At 36.9% G+C, this 23758-nt stretch overlaps 3 protein-coding genes across 3 annotated transcripts in view; 2 read left to right on the top strand and 1 right to left on the bottom strand.

The window, feature by feature from the left end:
- Positions 1-1588: 1588 nt before the first annotated feature.
- Positions 1589-16712, bottom strand: LOC108677081. The gene is made up of 8 exons (XM_018165232.2): positions 16499-16712; positions 7933-8078; positions 6959-7101; positions 6381-6714; positions 6052-6133; positions 5719-5844; positions 5375-5515; positions 1589-5151 (listed from the first exon to the last, which is right to left on the bottom strand). The coding sequence occupies exons 2-8, from the start codon at positions 8008-8010 to the stop codon at positions 2873-2875; spliced, it is 3183 nt and encodes a 1060-aa protein (XP_018020721.1). The 5' UTR covers positions 8011-8078; positions 16499-16712; the 3' UTR covers positions 1589-2872.
- Positions 16713-18242: 1530 nt separating this feature from the next.
- Positions 18243-19676, top strand: LOC108677077. The gene is made up of 3 exons (XM_018165228.2): positions 18243-18347; positions 18836-18953; positions 19294-19676. Exons 1-3 carry the CDS (start codon positions 18258-18260, stop codon positions 19674-19676), a joined length of 591 nt encoding a protein of 196 aa, XP_018020717.1. The 5' UTR covers positions 18243-18257.
- A 2770-nt stretch (positions 19677-22446) lies between these two features.
- The window catches only part of LOC108677080 (dnaJ homolog subfamily C member 3), a 17805-nt gene continuing 16493 nt past the window's right edge, over positions 22447-23758 (top strand). Inside the window, exon 1 of the mRNA XM_018165231.2 lies at positions 22447-22884. Within this exon, the coding sequence (XP_018020720.1) occupies positions 22806-22884 (79 nt within the window). The 5' untranslated portion in view covers positions 22447-22805. The remainder of the gene's footprint in view (positions 22885-23758) is intronic.

Raw genomic sequence — 23758 nt, 5'->3', positions numbered from 1 at the left:
AATTGGATCTTTCTTGAATTTTCATTTGTTTGACTTATTGAGGAAAGAAAATCACATCTCTAATATATTCTTTAATGATGTAACTTAAGCTTTAGGATGTTTTTTATTGTGTAATTGCTTTCAACCCACTGCTGTGGTTGATATTAATAACAAAAATAAGATTGAATGTAGCCTAATTGCCTGTTTGGACTCTCTTCGTATAAAGAAATCGCAATACATGGTTTGTGAAAGCGCGTTATTAGACGGAAGCTGCTCTGTTTTTTTGTGCCAACCTCGGTAAGCATGTTCTCGACTTTGAATGTAAGCCTGATCAGTGGAATTCCATCAAGCCTTCTCTGAGTGCATGGGCAACATTGCGTATATTATGAACGAAGATTAGATTCAATTTTCCATTCATTTATTTGCTTCACTTCACGAATTTAAATCAATTTCTCAATGAATATAATCACTTTGTTTCCAGCTAAAATTGTTGGAAAACATAACATTAAATGCCAGCAGTTTTTGACAGTGAAGGAAAACTAATTTCATCAGAATTAATCCAAAAAAGTTGATCTAGATCAAAAATTTATCGTCACTTAGTCACTTAGTGTTTTGTTTGAATTTGATGTGTTTTCAAGTACTTTTCTCTCGACACTTTTTTATATCTTGTTATGTACAAAGTTTACTCTCATCTATAGGTACCTTTTTATTGTAGGTTGTAACTGTAATGATGCGTGCTTTAAGGACCACAGGTTACACTTCTATATTCATTTGGTGTACCCGAGAGCAAATTTTGTATTTTCTCCAATCCAAAATACACGTGTTTGTTTTTTAAGCCTATATTTAACGGGCGAACAGGGCTAAGTTCTATCATTTTTAAAGCCTATTTTTAACGAGCGGACACGATTAAATTCTGTCATCTATCATAATACGAGTCACGCAAGATTATTTCATTGTACTGTCACCAGAACGTTTCGCTAATTCGCTGGGGATAGCGATTGATTTTTCAGAATATAAATTAATCATGACATTAACTTCTCTCTTTGACGTGACTTTTAGTTTAATTGACACCATTCTCCATTGAGACTGTCGAACCAACTGGCCAGAATTTTTTCATCATCATGACTTCGAGGTTAGTTTCCTAAACTGTAGGAATACGCCGGTGTCGTGGTAAAGAAAAGGTTTTGTCGCCACTTAGTTCTCAATTTCATTTTTTCTTTAGGCTGTTTAGAAAATATCTCCAAGCACAGAGTTGTGCTAAAGAATATTTGTGGTGGTTCTTTGATTGCTGCCTGAGAATTACTAAAATATTCACTTAAATGTACATGATTGTTCGTAACATTATGAATGTTGTTCAGGACCTAGCGCACATACGTATAACTCGATCCCTCAGAAGCTGCCTAAGAAATTTCTCTTTAAATTTTCCACCATTGCAATCTTCCTGTCAACGTCATGTATGATGTGACAAAAATGATGGTATGGCAGAATTGATTGATTGCTTTGCGGATACATGGTAGATTCTGAACCAACTTAATTAAACAGGTGAGCGCTCATATTTCAATTTGCCTATACATTGTTTCTTCACTTTTGTGTTACGTTTATTGTTTTATTTTTGAACACTTGGGATGCTTCAAATAGACGAATTTGCCAATATATTTGTTTCCGCTTTGTTTTAAATGTTTTTAAAATTATAATTCAAATTCGAAATCGTTTGTGTGTCTAAGTTTTCAGTTTACAGTTGTAGTTTTCTTAATGTCCCGTGTAATTCAGTGATTTATTTTATGGACTGAGTTTTTACGTTTTACAATCTATAGATAATAAAATCTCATCGGAGAAGCAATTAGAAACTTTTGTTTGCATTAGAGTTCTTTTCTCGCTTAATAGCGGGAGTCTTGAATTAACAAGCAACTTATGAGCTAAAAAAAACTTATCTTCTAAACAAAGTGTTTCATGCGGCGCTCTAAATGTTTAAAATAAATGGATTATGAAGCGAAATATTTATGTACATATTTTTTATAATTACATTGAAAGACACTTGTCTCGTCTGATTAATTAACCTTGCACAATAACTATCTTTTCCATTATAAACAATATTATTATGAATATTCATCTAAAGAACATATAGTTTGCTGTTTAAGGTTGTAAACCTATAAGTTTTTGATTGAAATGTGTACGTCTGAAAGAACGAAACAGTTCTCAAAGAGTTAGAACTTGTTTACTAAATGAAAGTAAAATAGTACAATGTGAAATATTTGAAAATTTATTTGAGCATTGTTAGATATGATTTATTGTTTCCCTTTCGCTACCAGAAAAGGTGAGCTGAAAAGACAATGCCACTACACCGCCACTCAGAACGAAGGGCACTTCAAGGGTGATTAATCTATGGTGCTTTGAAATCCAACAAGGCAATAAAAATTATCTGATTATGGCACCGTGATAATTTACTCTAAGATTAGTATTGCTAATCTATTATCATTGCTAACAATTAGCTTACAGTCGTGTCCTGACTTAACAGTAAATAAATCACATGCTCCACTTCAATGTAAATGCTCCAATTACATGTATAATGAAAAATGTAACTTAATTATTGATAATTCTCGACTTTACAATTAAGGATGCACATACTATTGTCGATATTTAACATAAAAAACGTTAGCGAATACTTATGATCTACGACTTATTTCGGTGAAATTCCATTATATAATAACACTTGAACGTAAATAAATCTTAAAATTTACAAATGAATTATATTTCTCGAAGTATTACAATCACTAAAAATAAAATCTGCATACTAGTAATCATCGACCGCGCAAACACTTTTATCCTAAAGCTTCAATGGCTGTACAGTAAAATATGCAAGGAAAAAATTATGCAATATACACACGTGCAAGTTTTAGGCTACCGAGAAAGATGCAGGATCTGCAGGTACTTTTAGTCTTAGAACATTGATAGGTCTTGGTTTATTGGGGAAAACATACCCTTCGGGAACCTCAACCAATGTCCCCCCGGTCACAGCCACCTCTCCAACCGGGATTATTCTTGGTCGGGAAGGATGAGGAACTGATGGCGAATTATAGTCTTCTTCGTGTGGTTTGTAATATGAGTTTTGGTTGTTCAAGGAGGTTGATCCGTTCTTCAAAGGCTTCGGTTTGGAATAGTAAATGTCGTCGGTGAACCCTATACCTACGTTGGAGTGAACAGCACGCCCGTTTTGATTACAGTCATTAAAATTTTTAACCCCATCTAGATTTAGAAGAGACGGCCTTTTTGGGGCTGGTTGCGTAAACTGTCGAACTATTTCCAACCTGGCCTCATGCATTTCCAATGGTTTTTCAAAGTAAGAACTACCAAGTTTATTTATTCTCAGTGGTAAATCATAACCAGGATTGTTTTGGAGATTAGTTTTATCTTCATTTGGAGTTATTTCAGATAATAAATTATAATACAGACGCACTTTTGGCTTCACGAGAGTGTCCAGGGACTTCAAATCAGTTTCACTCTTGCTCCTGGGAAGTAATATTTCAATTTTTCTTGGATTGATTGTTAGGAAACCAATTTTATTGTTAGAAGCTTTTATCGGAAACTCACTGGAAGGTTTCTTATTACGTTCTTCATCGTTAGGTATCCTAGGGGCGGGTGAATATTTAATGCCTTTGATTCTGTCACTGTACTTACAGTGATCGACTGGGATATTTAGATTAGTTTGATCTTTGTTCATGTTATAGTAAATGAAGCGGTCGCTGGTTACCGGAGACATGTTATCGTCAGTGCTGAAGCGACGTACGTAATTCGGGTATCTGACAGCCTTAACTTCCCTCACATTTTGAATCTTGGGGAAATCGTATCCAAAATATTTTGCAGCTGCAGTTTTTGGCAAATCGTATCCAGGGAAAATTTCAATCAATGTCTTGCCTTGTTCTTTACCTCGCATCGTATAATACTTATTTAGTTTGTGATACTGGTACTCTTGCAAGGCTTCATCGCCCTCGATAAGTCTCAAGTTTGGTGTAGAGGCACTTAGAGTCTTTGAAATGAATTTTTTTTCTTCTGACTTGGGTGGCCTAACGAATGTTTTAGTTTTACTATTAGTTTTAACTATGGTTTTGCTTCCGATGGATTTGCATCTATCGATGCAGCTATCGCGCATTCTGTTGCATCGCTTCGGGAAGCAACAACAGCAGATCATAAGGATTACCATTGTGGTAGATGAAGAAGCAGTCGCTGCGACGGTAACAGGCATCGTAATTTCATCCTCTTCTTCTGTTGTAACTTCAATGCAGCGCCCTTTTTTGTAGACAGAAGGAAGCCCAACAGCTCTTTTACGTCTCCCAAAAGGAATTGGGAACTTTTGCTCTGAATTTCGTAAACCGAACGATGATGGAGGAGGAGGAGGTAGAACGTTCCGTATGAAGGGAGCTCCGTTAGTCGGGTGAGAATTTTCTTCAAAGCTGGCTAAGGCTGGGTGTAAAAACCTCTGTGGATGAGCAGGGAGAGCAGGAGGCGATGCGGGGGGACCAAAATTTATCGGAATACGTTCTCCAGTACTCGTGTAGACGAATCGTTGCGCTTGGTTAATGGAATCGCCGTTTCCTTCAGTGCTGGTTACTTCATCATCAGTCGTCGTCACGGAAATTTCTTCTGTAGTAGATTCCATCACTTCGGTAGGAGCAAATGTTATTGATTCTTCTTCTTCTAGAACCGACCTCCATTCTTCATGAAAAGTGTTAATAAATGCACTCGGATCCATTTTCAGACTACGTCCTCTTGATTCAGGCGAATTTCTTGGAGTTTGAACAACCCTCTGACTTTCTATGATGTTATTAATCTCATGATCAGTGAGCGTTTGAATACACACCATGTAACCAGTGGCAGGGGTTAAATGGCGCACAGTGTAATGACCGCTAGAAGTTCCTGTCTTCCGAGCTGCATCGGCACCTGCAAGGGTGATCAAAAGCACCTCACTCTCCTCAGCATCGGAGAACTTTCTAAAGGTAACACGCCAACCCATATACTCCTGAATTTTCTGACCTCGTTGACTTATCTCGGTAACATTCCAAGTCAAATCGAAGGTCGTTGACTTTATTCTAGAAATCTTGATGTCATGATCATCCACATCAGATGGCGGAAGCTGTGTCCGGTTAACGTTTCCAATGCCACTGCAGAGTTCGTAAGCTGAAAACGAAGTTAATTTAAGAGTCATTGGAAAATATTTCTCTAGACGGGTGTCAACACCTTGACTAATGAATAAAATTACGTTCATGAATGCAAGCAAATAGTGATTACAATGTTGAAGGTATAGTAGGATGACATTCAAACATCACAAGCATTGTCAATTACGGAGTTCCAGCAGGTATTGAGAACGACAACGATTGCAGAAATGCCTAGGTGGCCTTACTAGAGAGGGCATGTAGCGGCTGGTCACGGAAGTAAGCAGGAGTCCCACATGTCGGCAAAAAAGACAAAAGCGCATGCGGATCCGTCCTCAGCTGTAAGTTGGACAACCAAGCTGCTCCACAGTCACAATGCCACGGATTTCCTGTAAACGCAACTGTTAATTTATCATTTCTGAAGAGACTAATTCATGTATGCAGCAAAGGAGCTAGTCTAGTTTGAGTTACAACCACTTCATTTGTGCTTAAATAAACATATTTCTCAAGACCTCTATACAAGCGACGATTTCGGAATCTCGTTCTAGACGCTCAATTCCAGTAACAAATGTATCGGTTATCGATTCCTGACCTCGAATATCAAGTTCCATCAGATGAGGAGGAATATCAACGGACGGAGAAAGTCGCTGAAGCAGATTGTTGCTCAAGTCTAAACTCTGCAACGAGCGCAGGACTGACAAAGCATCGTTCCACACTTCTGAAAAGAGCAGTCACTTATTTCTTCAGACATTAATAAATTAATTCTGTTTTTACAGTATGGTCTGACTTAGGAATTAAAAATATCTAAAAGCCTCTGCAATTAGAAAACGAAATATTATCCACCATTTACACGAACAATTTCAATTTAATAGCTAGAGATTCATGATGAATTATATCATACGCCTATGAATTCATTGAGTTCTACCGTGGATGAGATTGTTGGAGAGACCGAGGTGAGTGAGACTCAATAGATGAGGCGAGTGAGAAGCACTTCCCCACCCAGTAACCTGCAAACACGTAAGTATTGTATAACAAAAATTAGTGAATGTCAAATCTTTCAGTAATGTCAACGAAACAATTACATATAAAACTCAAATGAGCTGAAGCTTCAGAGTTGAAGTTTTAGAGCCTCTAACACATCTTATGTGGTAGATATTCGAATAATGTATGTAAACAATAATAAAAATTAAAATAAATGAAAAAGCTTAAAACAACATAACTCAAGCCACCGCTACACGCCTGAGTGCGGCTAACCTGCCTTATCCTGTTGTGGTCAAGCTTGACGTGACGCAAATTTGGTAGCTGAGCCAGCAGCGGAGTCAGCCTCGTAATGGCGTTGTGGCGAAGATCTAAAACTTCAAGTTTCTCCAAGACAGAAACGGCGGATGGTATTGTTACAAGTTTGTTATGGGCTAAACTTAGTGAACGGAGACTGTCCGCAACTTCCATCATTGCTTCAAGTCTGACTTGACGGATTTGACATCGTACAACTTCCAGGAGCTTGATCGCTCCCAAGGCTGGAGTGTCACTGGGAGTGACAGACACTAGCACGGGTAGTCGGCTATCAATGACTCTGAGTTCATGTACCCTGTAAATATTCTTCAAGTTAGAATGAGATTTGTTTTAATAAAATTAATGAAAACATATGGGGAAAAAATTTGAAACATTATTCGAACTTTAACATCTAAATGCAATAGGTGATATACAGTTTTAATAGCGATTGTCACGTGTTTATTACGTTTGATAAAATCAGTTTGGTCAGAAGGAACTTCAAACTCAATGAGCTAAAAAAAGTCTTATGGATGAACATCGTTGCAATGAAGAGTTATTACCATGGGACAGACGGAAATCCTTTATTCGTAGGGGGATCTTTTAGCTTTGCTTGTAGCTCCCTGTAGAGCGCGGTGCTGTTCAGCCTCTCGCAGACTACGCTCAAAAATTCTCTTCTCACGCTGCAACCGGAATTTTCGATGATCTGGAAATTTTCATTGAAACTTTAAGTTTTTAAAATATATTTAAGTATAAGTGTATAAATAATTTACCTTTTTTCAACGATTACCAGTTCTTCTAACATTGCTTCAAATTATGATATACTAAATGAAAAATACAATTTTTCAAGGATTCTCGACATCAAGCATATTTTCTCTTTTCACTAAAAGCATTTTTTATATTTCTTAAGGAATTTAAAAGCAAAGAAAACGCCAAGAAAATTCACCATATCGATATTGAAAACGTTTCGGAGTCCAGCTCCATCATCGTAACTTCTACATCCGGGTTTCTGAACACCGTGGCAGGAGCTATCGTTCTAACTTGCCTCTCGCCAAGCCTCCTCATTCTTCCGTGCGCCTCCATGCTGAACAGTGCGACGTGGCTGTATCTGAGAGTGATTTCAGGATACTCGGTTCCACTTCTGGCTGCTCGGATTTGAGAATTTTGGGGTCTCTACATATCTTTAAACGAAAACCATGTCTCAATAATGCCTTTAGCTCATATAATCTGGAAATAGTAAATCGCTAGGATTTTATATTCTTGTCGTACCCCTAGGACTAAGTTGTTCATAACTAGTCCTGTTTATTTCGATATAATGTTAAGTCTTGTTTAGGTTTTATGTCTGTCTTTGAATTTTGACTTTTAAAGTGATTTTATTCATTTTTAGTTTAGTCGAACTGATGATGGAGCTGGACTCCGAAACGTTTTCAATATCGATATGGTGAATTTTCTTGGCGTTTTCTTTGCTTTTAAATTCCTTGTGAACTTGCGATATAAGCAGACTAATGATATAAGTACTTATATTTCTTATTCTCACCTCAGCACGGGCACGCAAGAACAGCAGACTGCAGCCGAGTAAACACAGCGTGCGCACACACTGCAGTAGGAGCGTCATGACGCCGTTGACGCTGAATACCGAAGTGCGAAGCAGGATTTTCGTTACGAGTCACTAACCCAAATTCCCTGTAAAGAGAACCAAACATGTAAAATTGGTAACAAAGTTATCATAAAACTTTTGTACACTCTTGAAAAAGCTATGACGCGTTGTAAAAATAGTATGATTGACATAAATTCAGTACAAGTCACGAAACGTACATGAATCGGCGACAGGCCACATCAGACCTAGTCTTCAGCGCCGACATCACCATGATATGATATGATATGATATGATATGATATGATATGATATGATATGATGATATGATATGATATGAAATGATACGATATGATATGATATGATATGATATGACATGATATGATATGATATGATATGATATGATGAGATATGATAAAATACATTCTTAAACGACAACTTTGGAACGACTCATATATATACAATGAATCAGGGGATAAGAATGTGAGAAAAATTGTTGATTCATTCGAACTCGACGAGAAAAGAAACAAAAAAATTTTGAAGGCAGAGCGCGCAACTGTGAACAGTTGCGATAAACGCGGATGCCCCCATGATCACATTGATCAGCTCAAGAACGATCGTGCTATAAGGCGCATCAGCGACACGACGCGAAGAACCTCAAGGACAGGCGTGCGTGCTTTGGAATTTACGAAAAAAGTTTTAATGCTTATTCAAATTAAAATGATTATTGTTCATGGTTATAGTGATGTATAACCAGTTTTAGTTAACTTCTATATTCAAATAGCGATATGGATTGAAACTTTTTTTTTCAACGAAAGAATGAATTACAACTTACCAACAGTTTTTAATTTAGGTGCAAATTTGCGAGCTCTAATTAAGTTTAATAAAATTTTAATTGACCATGAAATAGGTTGCTCTAATCTCCAGCATTGTTGCAATGCAGCCATAACCTGTCGGTACTTGGAACGAGATTCCCAGGGTACGGGAATGTTACCTTGGACGCGGCAGGACTGCGGGAGATTCCGCGTGGGAAATTTTCCTATGCTTGAGCTGGCGGAAGCACCTCGTGGACGCACGGCAATCTCCTTTGGCGCTTGGAATGATTTCGGGAACAATTTAGACAATATTCTTATTAAACGACAATATAAAATTTGTATTAAATCAGTTTTCGTTGTTATATTGTAGCCAGAAACTTTGATGTTCCTTTTCCGCTAAATTTTGGCTAATTCCTCTTTACATTTTGCCATTTTAGTATATTAGCTCGTGTCTAAATGGACGAGTGTTCACATCCCTTCTCTGGGGAGTAATCCTACAGACGTATTAATCCTCTCAAGTGGCAAGGAAGTCAGATTCTGAACCCAAAGAGGCTGTTATGATCATTTAAAACATTTTGTTCATGCATAAATAACAATGCACGTTATTTGAAGGACGTTGAACGAAGGCTAAAGCCTTTACTTTGTATGGTGTTGTTCTTGGCTAAAATCGTTATTATTCGTTCCTTAATATTGTCAGAATAATATTTTTCGAGGGAGACAAAGGAAGAATATTTAATGTAGGCGTTCCTTATTGCATGTTACATTAAAATAAAAGTTTTCGAACATAAATCTGTGTATCAATACAAAAATTTTGAAATCGCTTGGTTTATCATAGAAAATAATTGGATGTTTTTAAATAGTAATGTTCTGAAAACTGACCAATGATAGCCTAGCTTCTAAATATCTTCCCTTTATCCATGGCTTGATTTCCTCTTCAACACTACTTCACATTTCATAGTTTTAGCAACTGATTCATTTAGACCAATTTTAAATCCGCTAAACGTAACAGGAAGCAAATTTGCTTCGTAATTCTTCGAACAATAATTCATCTTAGTTCCAGTATACGTTCATTGAATGAAAGACGTCCATTCATTCTCTGTCAAAGCCAAGTTACGACAAAATGATCATTATATTGTCTAATATCCATGGGACAGAGTACAGGCAGATGACTTATAGAGTCACGACCTCTGCCACCCGGAACTGCTGCTTCTTTTCAGCTTGACGACACCAAACGAGTTTTGCGCGCTAGCAGAATCCTGTACTTGCACACCTCAAAATAATACGGCGGTTGTTTAAATTGAGAGTCGAGAACTGAGTTTTAAATGATAATTTATCTAACATTTTTTTGATAACTAAGCATTCATTTTGTTTGATAAGTTGCAGCCACTTATTTATTGGTTAGACAAGCCAAAAGGATTCTGAAGATTACAATGGTAATCACTTATGATGTTGACTGTAGTATCGTGATGAGCGGTAGCAATATTCTGTGTGAAAGTTGAATATTCTGTGTGGAGCGATTAGATTGTGTGGTCTTTAGGCAAGAGCGTGTAGACGATGTAGAAGTAGTCGAATTAACTACTCTGAAGATATTTTGCATTTTCCTGTGAAGATCAATGTAGGAGTGAAATAAATGGTGCTTAACGTAATTAAAGTTTAGGCATGAAAATTTTATTTAAAAAGCTGATGAAAACTCTCCTATGCACTGAACAGCACGTGGCTTGATTTTCATGCACTTAATTGCTCCTGCAACACGCTTATTTCAAGGACGCTTGCCGCGGCTAGCTTGCGATATACGAGCCCACAGGCCACGAGGTTAGTATCGTCGATCAGGAACATGATAGCTGTAAAATGATCAATTAATTACTTTTTCATTATGAATTGAGGCTTCAATATTGGATACCTCTATTTTAATATTTTAAGTTAGATGTCTTGTACGTAAAATGTTTTTTTCTTTAAACGAAGATTCGCTGCGGTCTGTTAGAGAAGGACGAGCTAATATAGAAATTTGATAATATGATGCAAACGAATAGAAATGATGCGTCAAACAACCATCAAAATTTTGTCAAAACAATTACAGTTATCGACTGAAGATCTGAGAACTCGGCAGTGGAAATCATAAAGACTCTGTCCTTCAACTCGACCTTCTGGAGGCCAGCATCGCAGGGTGCCATCTTCATCTCAGGCGAAATAAAAACGAAAAAGAAACGAAATATTCGACTAGATAAATTGTTCCAGCTCATACCAATAATGCCGCAACTCTTAAACTTAATGGGGGTCTTTATTTTTTTATCAAAAATTTAGTCGTAAAAAACAAGTTTACTAACACGTCCCTAAAAAACATATTGGTTCGAGGTGTAGCGTTTATCATGCTTCATTCCTCAATGTTTGGATCTGCATACACAGATGCCACAGATGTTCGGTTGAATTGTTGCAAATCATTAGCGCGAAGGGTGACGCACGCTAAGCCCACGATAGTGTTTATCAATAGTTTAATGCTGATTTTTCATTTCTGTCATGTACAGTTCTTCCAACGTCATTCAGCAAAATTCCGCATATTATTTATGCCTTCGAGCAACGTAACGTACGAGTGAATGATATATTAGGGTATCTTGAAGACCGACGGGATAACAGGTGAGTTGGAGGGATTACCACTAAAAATCTGGATTACTCAGAATGAACCTAAGCAAAATATTGCCACCTGAAAATATAGTCTCCTGCATTCCTGCATACCGCAGAAATATGTATAACGCACACATTCGGTCATCTTAAAACTTCCGTTTATCACATAAATTTATGAAAATTGTCACATTTTAATCAAACCCCATCCAGCTTGCTTGCTCATGGCTATATTTCTGGCCATGCTTCAGTACTCAGAATAAGTATGGTCTAAGAAGAGTTACTCATCGTCTCCCTGCCAGTGAGAAATGGACTCGCCAAGGTCAAGTCATCTCCAGCTCTACGCAAGCTCCGCGGGAACCATATGCGTATGTGAGATGCAGCAGCGTCGGCTACTCATACCAATGCTTCCTTATTACTTTAATTTCATGTTATTGTTTTTCCAAAAAGTGATAAATAATTTAACCATAATTCAGATGAGAAATCGTGTTGAGAATAATTTGAACATTTTTAATAGGCCGAGCTAATATCAAAGATTTGACAAGGGGACCGCAACCAGCCTTTGAGATTTCGTAAAACAAAGACATCGTTTCATTGTTTACAATAATATTCTACAAATATTTATGATTACTGAAAGTTATTCACACGATATTCATGTTTAATTTCAAGTCAAGGTTCTGTATACATATTGTAGACCAGTTTTAATGCCGTATTTTCATTGGAACAAAGTAGACTGAATACTTGATTCGTGGCCACAAGACACGAGCCAAGTTCAGCAGCAGTCGACCAGTCTGCTCCTCATGGATCACAGGGCCTAGTTTCTCCGGCAGCGTGGGTGTGGCGCCAGACTTGCCTTTTGTATTTGTACCTCAGGCGTCGCATTCATTCATTGATGTTGTTGCATTTTCAATTTGTTGGCGGTTTCTATTCAAGAAACTGCATCTTGCATATAGATTTTTTCTTGAATTAAAGTTTAATGGCATTGCTTGTGAAAGCTTTAAACCTTCTTGAATTTGTTGGTCATACGTTTCGTTACTTGCTTCTTTCATTTGTAAATTATAATGGAATATTTTTCACTTTTGTGGCTCATTTGTAGCGATACTCGAATTGTTAATTTGGCATGTAATCTTATGTCATAACTATTTACTAATATTTTACAGCTACACAACATCAGGTTATCGTGGTACGAAACTAGTGCAGTTTTATACTACTTACTGCAAAATTTGAAACCTTGCTCAAAATATCATTTAATTTCGTAGAACAATTTATTATCGTTGGCATTTGGTTAAATCGAAGTACAAAGTGTGCCATTCTCGAGGTTGCATGGAAGGATCATTAATTAAATGCTTCAGTTGAGAAGAACATCGAAGCCTGGCGTTCGTATCCAGAGGTGCGCCACAGTATAATGTATGCGGCACCGAACACAACTCGATCGCCCAGACAATCTCATAACTTCCCTTAGTACACGTTCGGGAATAAGGGATGCCGATCCCTGCTCCTTTATTGGGCTGTTTGTTGAAACATTGTTCGTAAATTCTTATGTTAATAGATGAGGTGTTTTCAAGATCTGCAAGCTGGGTCGCGTTCACGGCCTAATCGATGAGGTAACTCTTATCACATGTTTAATTTGGTCGGTGCTTCAAGTACTATGATAAGCTATGTTGTGCGCAATGGTTTGGAAATCGTGTCAAAATGATGATGCTGATAATTATTAATGCAAGAAAATGACGGCGTAAACGATCCCAAATGACTACATCGCTATTTCCTTTAAGTGTTTGCGGTCAACGTGGTTAGACCTATTAACATGATTTAATTAGCTTATTTCTCAAAGTAGGGTACAAGGTTATCCATAGTTATCTCAATGACACGTTGGCTGCCTTACGTCAGTTATAACTTCGCTTCGTCGAACAACTATGCTGATATAGTCGTTTTTATCTCAGTAGGTTGACGATAATATTGCAATATTCAGGGAAATATGGCACGCGTGTCATTTTTACTATCATATAACAGTTGTGCTTATTCAAGGAAATGATAACACGCGTAATTTGTTATTATCTCCTTATCAAGTTCAAAGAGGAACATCGCTTGAGGAATACGGGTTGAAAAACTCTTACATATAAATCGATTCCGACGTAGTTCCTAAAAAGAAATAGGATACAACAGTAAAATTTTGGACCAAAAATTTATACTACTTTTTGAATATTTAAAAGAAATAGATGCAGGAATGCTTTTAAAAAGCTGATAATATAGAAATTATTATCAATACGTTTTCAAACTATTATTGATAAACTTAAGTAAAGGCTACACCTTCTGGTATCACACAAAACAAACAGAAGAAGTGATTATCGCGTGAATCTATGGGGTATAGCGTACCTCTATATAGAGTCTAGAACCTCGCGTCACAATAAATCCATGTCACGCTTGACATATCACTCCTAATATGTTTGTAAGCTGCATAAATGCATTGGCGTCTCAATGTCATCTCGTTGCATCAGTCATGTAAAATACTTCTTATACTTGTGTTTAGATGGAGAGCAATAGCAACCTTAGATTCCAAGCAAGTCTTCAAACGACTTGAACTTGATAATCAATCAAGCTTCTCGTCGTTTGAACGCCCAAGATATCTCCAATTATCCCTGATCCTTTTATGAATATAATGCGTTGGTTGAACAATATTATGTCTTCTTCACATGTGATAACTTCAAATTGCAGCTCCAAATACGAACCACGCATAAGTTTAATGTACGTTTCTAAAGCTTGAAACCAAATTTAGTCCCTGCAAATGATTCTTACAATGATAAATCCTTCTTTAACGCACAATTATTCCATGAAATCTAGCAACATTGATAGAAATTTATGAATGGTTTCAATTTCATGTTTCCGTTTTGGAACTGCAACATTCTAGCCGATCGCCAGAAAGTAGCATTTTACACGTCGGCCTTGACTCTAGAACCTGCATAAGTTACTGACGCTTTCTAGCGGATCTAGGAGAACGTGTAGAAATTAACAAGTCCGGCAGAGGGTCTGACTTTGCAAGGATTTCCTGGAGACTGCAACATTGTCACTTTCTACGCTTCTTGACGAGCGAAGTTAGTAAACTGTAATAAAACGTCTGCGACTTTTTTACAACGTTTACACTGGACGAAACGTTTTCTCCTTCACCAGCCGAGGAGTTATTTTTCAATCACAGATGTTAGAATGATCTTCATACTGCTCAATAGCAATGGGAGTTTTGTGTCACTCCAATAAACGTACACTAAATTGAATGATAGGTTCAATTCCATAGATCTTGATTTAAGTCAAACGATCCGTAATCACAATTGATCAATTGTCCTGATATGCGAGAATGCACAGAAAGGCGTTTACTGTATATTCATCCTTCAATATTTACATGCCTAGTATATGGCTGATTCTTCGATTTCTCATGACTAATGCTCACCAGGCTTTATTTAGATAATGAAATAAATTGGCTCGCCAGCCTTATTTTTGTACTGTAGGTGAGATCTGGAATAACTGGTCCTTTCCTTGTCAATTTTTTAGTTTATATGGTCACGTGGTTTAATGGTTTACCTCTTTTGTTATGTTATTATATCTTATTCTTATAAGATATAATATGCACTGGTATCGAGCACATTAATCTCTCAATTACTGGTCTGATTCTTATGCGAGAAATCAGTAGAACTTTCTAGATTACAATTCAGAGTACAGTGGGCCAATTCGTGCATTTTGTTCAATATATATGCATGTGTAAATGCTAGCGAATAATATTTGTATATTATTTCGTACCCAGATTCATTTGGTATTTTTTACATTATTGCATTGTTTAACTGATGTCGATTCTAAATTCAGCTCAATGCGGACTCTGACGCTTTCCAGCTTTTGTATTTTTATCTTTTAAGAAAATAATTGATATGGCAATCATGCTTCTTGGTATTCCGACAAATTTTAAGAAAACTGCGACATTCGATGCTCAAATATTCCGAATGCGATCTTCGGTGAGGCTGAATAGTATATCAAATTTGTTCATAAACTCGTTTTGAGGCGCTTAAATATGAAGGTTCAACAGTATACCTCATGTTGAACAAAGGGAGTGGCAGAAAGTTCTCTACAATATTTATTTGCTGTTGCTATTCATTTGAGTAGAAGTTGTTGTGATAATGATTTAGAGCCCTCAACACCGAGAGAAAAATTGAATGGTCCAGATTGTATTGAGCGTCAGATTTTCATCGGAGGCCACAGCAAGAATGCATAGTTCATCATCAACCCTTGTTAGGATGTTGCCAAGGCTTCTCTTACACCACAGTCTGGCACACTGCACAGTTCATCGTTGTTCCTTGAAGCAGCTGCAATGTGCATGAAGGATAATATCACTGAATATGATCGTATTAAGCATATTGATGGATGCATTGGTGAACGTTTTCGTACGTTATTGTAACGTGATATTTTACCGAACGCGATGATCAGGTAACACATTTTCTGCGATAGAAAAGACGCATAAATTTTAAAGGTGCTAACTGAACTACGAAATGAATGTGCATATTGTTCGTGGCCATTTTGATCAGAATTTGAAACTGATTAACCAATATTTTGGTCTAAATTTTTTTTTATTTTTTGGGATATAAATAAATGGATTTTTACGGTCAAAAACAATATTTACAACACTCATGTGCAATGATAATAATAATAATAATGTAAAACCCCTGATATTTTAAATTATATCTCCTGTCATTTTCTTTACCACTCTACTGCGTGAAGCGCTCAGCTAGTGTTGATCTGCATGTAATCATGTGTTGTGCTTGAGTTAATTGCTTTTATAATCCTGGTAATGGAAAAAAACACTAAAAAGCATTTAGTAGCAAAACATTTGCAGTCATAATTTTCTGAGCAGGTTAAGGTGTTTGGTATTCTGCAGATGCAATAATAATATTGTAAAACGAACAAAATATATGTTTTTTCATCAGAACTACTAAAATAGAATGAAGCTTTGCGACGAACGAAAAAAATATGTATTCAATCAATGGAAGAATAAATATACCAAGTTTTAAAACTACTTAATTAAGTCATAATTCAATAACTTACCGAACATAATTTGACAGAAGAGTGACAGTAGTTATTATTCAACAGAGTACACATTCACATGAACAAAAGGGATGGTCACACTAGACACTTCTTATGGAATTTCACGGGTGATGTCATCCACGGTAACCTCTGAGCTCTCATCCAGTCTTGCCAGCCACAGCTCCAGCTTCCAGCACCAAGCACGACGACAGCAAACGTGCAACTGTCCTGGCACTCCTGGACCCATGGAAATTGGAGGCTACCCACGGTCTGTGTTCTTTTTGAAGTTGGGGTAATTCCCAGCGTAGAATCGTGGACGGTTTATTGCTGGCTTATAACCTGACATCAAACAGAGGAGAGAAAGAACTCATCGAAGCATCTTCCATTCGCCATTCTAGTTTGGACCCAAAACTTCCAGTAGAGGATGAAGAACGCGAGTTTTAGATCGCAATTTGCGACCGCCGTCAACCTGATGATGCTGCTAACTAGGCACCAGAGACACGAACGTAAATAATAATTATTATTTGAAAAGACAATGGAGCAAGCTTTATGAATTGTTCAAATTTTGTGTAACATTTCCATATCCTTCTTAGCCAGCGTTTTTAATTCACGCCGCTATCTGAAACGAATATGCATGGTTATTCAGATGTTAAAACTTATTGGTTAGACGTGTCGTTACTTCACTACCATGAAGAGATTATAATGTAATGTAATTTTTTTTAAAGTAGCGACGATAATGTTAACAACTTAAATTTGATAAAAAAATGTAACTTCGTTCCATTTTTCGTCAACCTAAGGTTCGTTGGCGAGCGTGTTGCTTGAATTGAAGCTCTGATGGTATGACATTTTAATGCTGACCACTAGACTCATTTCAACCCATTGTGGCAAATTGGAAGTTCTTATTCAGCTTTATTCGCGACTCGAAGAGTCCATTAAATATAGTAGTATAGATAAGATGGTATGCAGGATTGAATGATCTGCATCATTGCAATCCAGAATACACGGGCAGTGATGATGGTATACAAGACAAATGAAGATCTACGACCGTTGCTTCTCACATCAGGCGAGTGGTTTGCAAGATACTTGGAAGATCTTAAATAACAGTAACCTACATTATGCGCACCGTATAGATGATATGCAAGATACTTGATCCATGAATGGTCTTCACTCTTAGCAGGACAAAACTTGCATGTGATGCATGATGGCTGGCAAGATACTTGACTGAACCGGAGTTACACGTCGGATGATAATGTTGTGTCAGTACAACATTTTCGTCCAATGCTCATAACATAACATAACATAACATAACATAACATAACATAACATAACATAATATAACAACACATAACATAACATAACATAACATAACATAACATAACATAACATAACATAACATAACNGTCTGTCTCTTATACACATCTAGATGTGTATAAGAGACAGGCTTTATCTAGTCTGTTCTTGAACGCGTTCATACTTGGAGCGCCAACGATGTAATCGGGGAGGCTGTTCCACATGCCGGTGATTCGAAGCGAGAAGAAATGTTGTCGCATGGTTTACAACCATTTTACAGTATGTCGAGTGGTTTACACACCAATGACTTATATTCAGATATTTCCTTTTTTCGATTAGCTTTTACATTCGAGGGAATCACGTACAGTTTGCAATAATAATTTTCATAATAATTCTGTTGCTCAGGAGGTTCCCGTCGTGATTACATATCAGTTGAGCACACCTGACGTTTCCCTGCAGCGATGTGGTGATATGAAAGCTGGGACAGCAAATGGGGTCTGAATCTATCTTGAGATTTCAGTCGCTCATCAAGATGCTCTCCAAACTCATTTTAGTTTTTGCATTGCTTTCAGTTTCCATGGTAAGTATTTATATTGGAATTTAATTCGTTCATGTTTATTTTATGAAGCTAGTCGTTAAGTTTACTGGATAAAACAAAATTCAATTGACTCCTGGCCTTCACGAACAATAAATTTTTATTTTTATTTCGGCGTATAAGTGCCAAACATAAACACATGAAAGTCGGCAACCACATAATAATATTTCATCTTAGACAACAGAAAACAAGAAATATATTTGACAGATTCACTGAAACCTCAAATTTTCAATCAAACTGAAGACTAACGTATAAATTTCGGAAGCCTGATTTTCAAAAATGTAAGAAAAATTCATAAGATCATATGAAGTGAACTGGTGTCGCATCATTTGAACAATTTGCGACATTTAGTTAAAACCATTATGTATTACTAGCATTATCATTTCAGCAAAAGAGACTCCAGTACCATTAATAATTTTGTTTTAAATAATTTACGTAGAATGACAATAATTTATTAAATATCCATCTTTCAGCTGGAGCTGGAAGCGGCCTCGTCGTGTGCCCCATCCTGCGTAGGCAAACAGGCAGGAGATCATGTGTCGGTGCCATGGGACTGCACCATGTATGCTACGTGTGGCAATAGCGGGGATGGTAAGATTAAGATACTCTCAACTATATAACACTGATGTATATTAATGACTCTGTCCGAAAATGTTTGTAATCAATTAGATTTACTGGACAGCGTATCCAAAGTAAGCAATGGTTTATACACTTTTCAATTATTATTTGAGGTTTCATAAGCGTAATAATATAACACCTAAGGCAATGCATAAAAATTGTAATCTACAAAAATGACTCCATTTAATATTATACTGAAAATGTAAGTTAAACATGCGCGATAATGAACAAGTGATCGTACAAGCGGAATGTAAAAATAAATGCATCGTGAAAGAACAATGTTTACAACCATTCTCTGTGTTTCTGCCGTCAGGTCTCTACCCGTCAGACCCAATAAAGTGTGCGGACGGTTTTTACTTCAACGTCAACGACCCTCTAGGGCCAAAATGCGATGCCATTCTCTTAGCTGACCCCGGATACTGCGTTAACGAGTGCAGTCCATGCGAAGCTTACTGGTCTTACTTGGGCGACACGACCCCGAACCCCCAAGACTGTTCGTCTTTCTATGTTTGCTTGGCTGATCACGTGCTTTTGGAACAGCCTTGCTCTCAAGCAGGTGCTCCGTATTACGATTACGTTACGGGACAATGCCAAAGTTTACAGTCTCACTGTTTCGGTTTCTGTGATCTCTGCTACCCCTATTGTCTAGCGACTGGAAGAATTCCGGATCCGCAAGACNATAAGAGACAGCAATAGGGTTGTGGGACTACAGCGCTTCTTACCAAAAGAGGTCCCGAAATTATAGTCGCCAATTATACGTTGTTTTATTACCTAAAGCTCAATACTGACAGCGCGAGGAGTGCACTCTGGATAAATAAGCTAGAGATATGACACAACATACAACTATGTTCCTGATTTGTTCACTCTGATTTGTAGCCTCTCTACAGCCTGATTTGTTCACTCTGAGTTACATTTATGAGCGCTAATATTAGACAGTTTCTTTGCCGTATTCGATCTGCCCAATTGGCTTGGGCACCAATTTTGTGCTCCGTACTGAGTATTCCCAATAATAAATTTATTGTTCAAATTATCAGCTTAAACTATTCATCTCTAGTAGTGACTACAGAGTAAACATTACTAGAGTACACTCGTGTTCTGCATATATGGTTCGCAGCATTTATTATTTGATACATATAGTTTTTTTATTTATGCACGTTTGATTGAAGACCATAGCATACTTTTTATTAACAGACTGTCGCTTCGACAGTCACTGCTATCGACAGTCTCTGCTACGAGACTGTCGATAGCGAAGGCTCTCATCATCAAGGGCGAGTCTCCTGCTATCAATTTACAAACCACCATATTCGCCAGGACGTTGAAATTATTCTCGAATTAATTTGATTTTCGATTTTGAACCGGATCTAAGATACTTTTTTATGTACTTATGTCATTTCCAAATTTTAAGCATTGTAATAACTCTTCACTTGCTTGATAATGAATATTGAATATTCGAACCGTCGCATTCCAGTAAAATGTCGTTTGATAATTAAATAATCGCTTTTTGATCTCCAAGCACCAGCAAGAAATTTCGTTCGGCTTATTGAAAAAAAATAAGAAAATTTTAAATAAAAAGTATGCTCTGGTCTTCAATCAATCAAACCTACATAAATGAAGAACTTCTTCTTAACTACACTAATAGTTTTTTATTCTACTCTAATTATCAAAAACACCAAAAAATTCAGTGCGGCAGAAAACACAGGCATTGCTCTTCCGAAACCCGAATACTTAGCCCGACTCTCCTTTCCCGCAGCTGATTTTTCTGTACGTTTGACCGCGTGTTAATTGTTGCTGTTTCCAGGTAGAAGTATGTATCTATTTTGCGAATAAAGAAATGATTTTTTGACCATGCCACACATTTAAATTGCAGAATTTATTGCAGCATTATGCTGCTAGGAGCCCGCGTCTTGCTCCTTCAATCTAGCTGCCTAAAACAGAACAAAGAAAAGTGAGCATAAGTGAATATACCTCAGGATTCGTCATTATGTTAAGGCTGAATATTCGCCGTGTCCAAAGTCTCCAGAGTTGAGCATTTTTGCTTTCTTTTAGTCGCATAAATAATGAGGATTTTCTTAATTATTTTCGCAAAATGTATGAAGCATAAAGATGAACTTTTTGGTTTTCGAGTCCACTTTCTGTTGTAAAAAGTAAAAGAAATGGCGACAGGCCACATCAGGCCTACACTTCAGCGCCGAGATCAATATGTTATATGTTATGTTATGTGAGAGAACACATTCATTATGACCACAACATCAGTTTGATGGGTTAACCCTCAAATTGCTCTTCCGGTAATTACAGCCTTCATCTAAAATTAAAACTCATCGAATTATGTCAATAAACAGTACAGTCTATCGTACTTTAATTTATCCAGGATTAATTTTGACATTTATGTTATGACTTCATTGGAAATAGCTATGTACGGGCGGATACGGTTTCAGTTTCTAATTGATTGATGATGGACAAATTAATCATTTGTTTTAAATTCGGAAGCGATATTAGTCTTCTCTAGATTTCTGTCTTGATTAGTGAAGCTCAAATCTGTTCTAATGAATTAATGGCATTACTTATCGGATTGTTCGATTTTAGCAGCATTAATTTAGTCGCAGTTCAATTTATTCTGATTTTAACGCCAGCTGGTAAGAGGCTTCGGCATCATGCTAAAATGTTCGGTTTAACCTCGAGAGAACTCATTATTTTTGTGAGAGAACAATTTCGCTCCTGCTTGAATTTTTCATTTCAAATGAAAAATTGAATAGGCATTTCAAATCTGAACATATATTTTTCCATAGCTTTATCTAGTCTGTTCTTGAACGCTTTCATACTTGGAGCGCCAACGATGTCATCGGGGAGGCCGTTACAGGCTGATTTTGCATTATATTGAATTTAAATGACCCAGATGGTTTACAGCCAAATCAAGGTACTAACTGCTCTGTGTCTTGTTACTAGATATATTTTTTCTGCACAATAAAGTTAACAGCATTTTGCATTTATTTCCATCATATACTGATATAGTTAATTGGAGCTTCTACTTCTTATGCAATTATAAGAGCTTATAATAAAAGAAAAAAAACAGCAGTCATTAACGAAAAAATTAACTTTCTCTTCAGATGGTTTTCAGCAAGTTGGTTCTAATGGAGTTGAAAGATAGTTCAAAATTATCAAATTTCATAAACAACATTACAGAACTTTCAAGATGTTTATACATATGTATTTAAATTTGTACTTCCTTCATAATTTACGAAAAAGCAGTTGAAGAAAATATTTTGAATATTTTGTCATGTGCAATTCCGTTTTCGATAACAATAAAATAAAGAACATAACAGAATCACAATCAATTTAGCATCTGCAATTTCGTTAATGATGTGATAAAGTAGGAGTAGCAATGACAGTCCGTAAATGATAAAATATTTGTTTGAAATACCCGCCTTCTTTCTCGTCCAATGGGGCTAAACCACGACGCTTTCGTCATGCGAGATTCGAATAGTTTCACACATTTAGAGCTTCGTGTTGCAATTTTATAGGATCGAGACTTCTATATAAAGAGTGTTTGCTCTGGTTGCAGACACAGCCAATCATAACATGTTACGGCAATGGGATCTATTGTTTTACATTCTGCCTCTCGCTCAAAACTTGTAAAAAGATTTAGAGTTCGTCAGCTGATGTAAGATTTTGTTCTGGACTTGAATGTCTATCAGACATTGCCATGTGTTGACCGCCGTGCGGTGAATCTACGTACAAGTGAATAGTAGTGCGGACTGTGCGGTTGTTGTTTTCATCTGATGATAAGACTGTAGCCTATTTACATGAAAATAGTTACACATTAATACGATGTATCTTATTGTGAAATCTTACCAATTACTATTTTCCGTGTGGATATTTTTTGCCAGCATTGATCCTAGATTGCATGGTGAGTTTTCAAAATTTCGTATAAAGCAATTTCTGGTTTTAAGTTACTAATCTAACTAGGCCTACCTATGAGTTTTTCACCTTACTTCAGAGTTCAGGCTCAGCCTCTCAGGGCGTAGTGGGTACCTAGTGGCAAACTAGCAAAGCACTAACCCACTAAGCAGAGATGTTTTTGTACTAGCCTACTGCCTAATTGGCAAAAAATGCGAGGTATGAATATGAAAATATGAGTGCGCCACTCACTCAGCATGGTGCAACCGTGCAATTCTACTGTTAACCATTTGAGTTTTGACAACCACATTTTTCAAATAATGGAAAAAAAATTCTCATAATTTTTAGTGATTAACTGATTATGGTTACTAAGTAGGGTAATTGCGGTATATTCCAACATCCTAGGCCACTATGCAGAGGGTGGATGCAGCGTCACCAATATATGAATTTTCAAGCCCAAAGCGTCGCCAGCCATTTTAAAGATGCGTCGCCGGGTAATTTTTAATGAAAAGCCATTTATGCTGAGTAATGACAAACTATTTACAAGCCACGAACTCTGTCTCTTATACACATCTAGATGTGTATAAGAGACAGGTCGAGACTGATTGAATCATGATAAAGGAAAAATCTGTACAGCAGCTATTAGTTTGTACCATTGATTTTATTCGAAAACTTGAAGAATATTTCGGCCATAAACGGCATATATCTCGATTATAACTGAAAAGCAAAAGATAGGTTAGTTATCCTGAATTAAAATAAATACCACATGATTATATTCGAATTAGTGAGCGTCAACAGTTAATTCTGAGTCCTTATGCTGCACACAACGCCCCACTTGCTGATGGATGGACACGCATCGCTTGCTGTCGTGTACGTCATTTTAT

The sequence above is a fragment of the Hyalella azteca genome, unplaced genomic scaffold (assembly GCF_000764305.2).
Source record: "Hyalella azteca isolate HAZT.00-mixed unplaced genomic scaffold, Hazt_2.0.2 contig6769, whole genome shotgun sequence".
Lineage (NCBI taxonomy): Eukaryota > Metazoa > Arthropoda > Malacostraca > Amphipoda > Hyalellidae > Hyalella > Hyalella azteca.
This window is presented reverse-complemented; position numbering and strand designations above follow the sequence as displayed.

Coding starts and splice junctions, on each gene's coding strand:
- LOC108677081 (XM_018165232.2), bottom strand. CDS start 8,010: ATGACGCTCCTACTGCAGTGTGTGCGCACGCTGTGTTTACTCGGCTGC. Junction 5,845..6,051: donor CTCCAACAATCTCATCCACG/GTAGAACTCAAT, acceptor TGCTCTTTTCAG/AAGTGTGGAACGATGCTTTG. Junction 5,152..5,374: donor GCCGCTACATGCCCTCTCTA/GTAAGGCCACCT, acceptor CTTCGTTTTCAG/CTTACGAACTCTGCAGTGGC.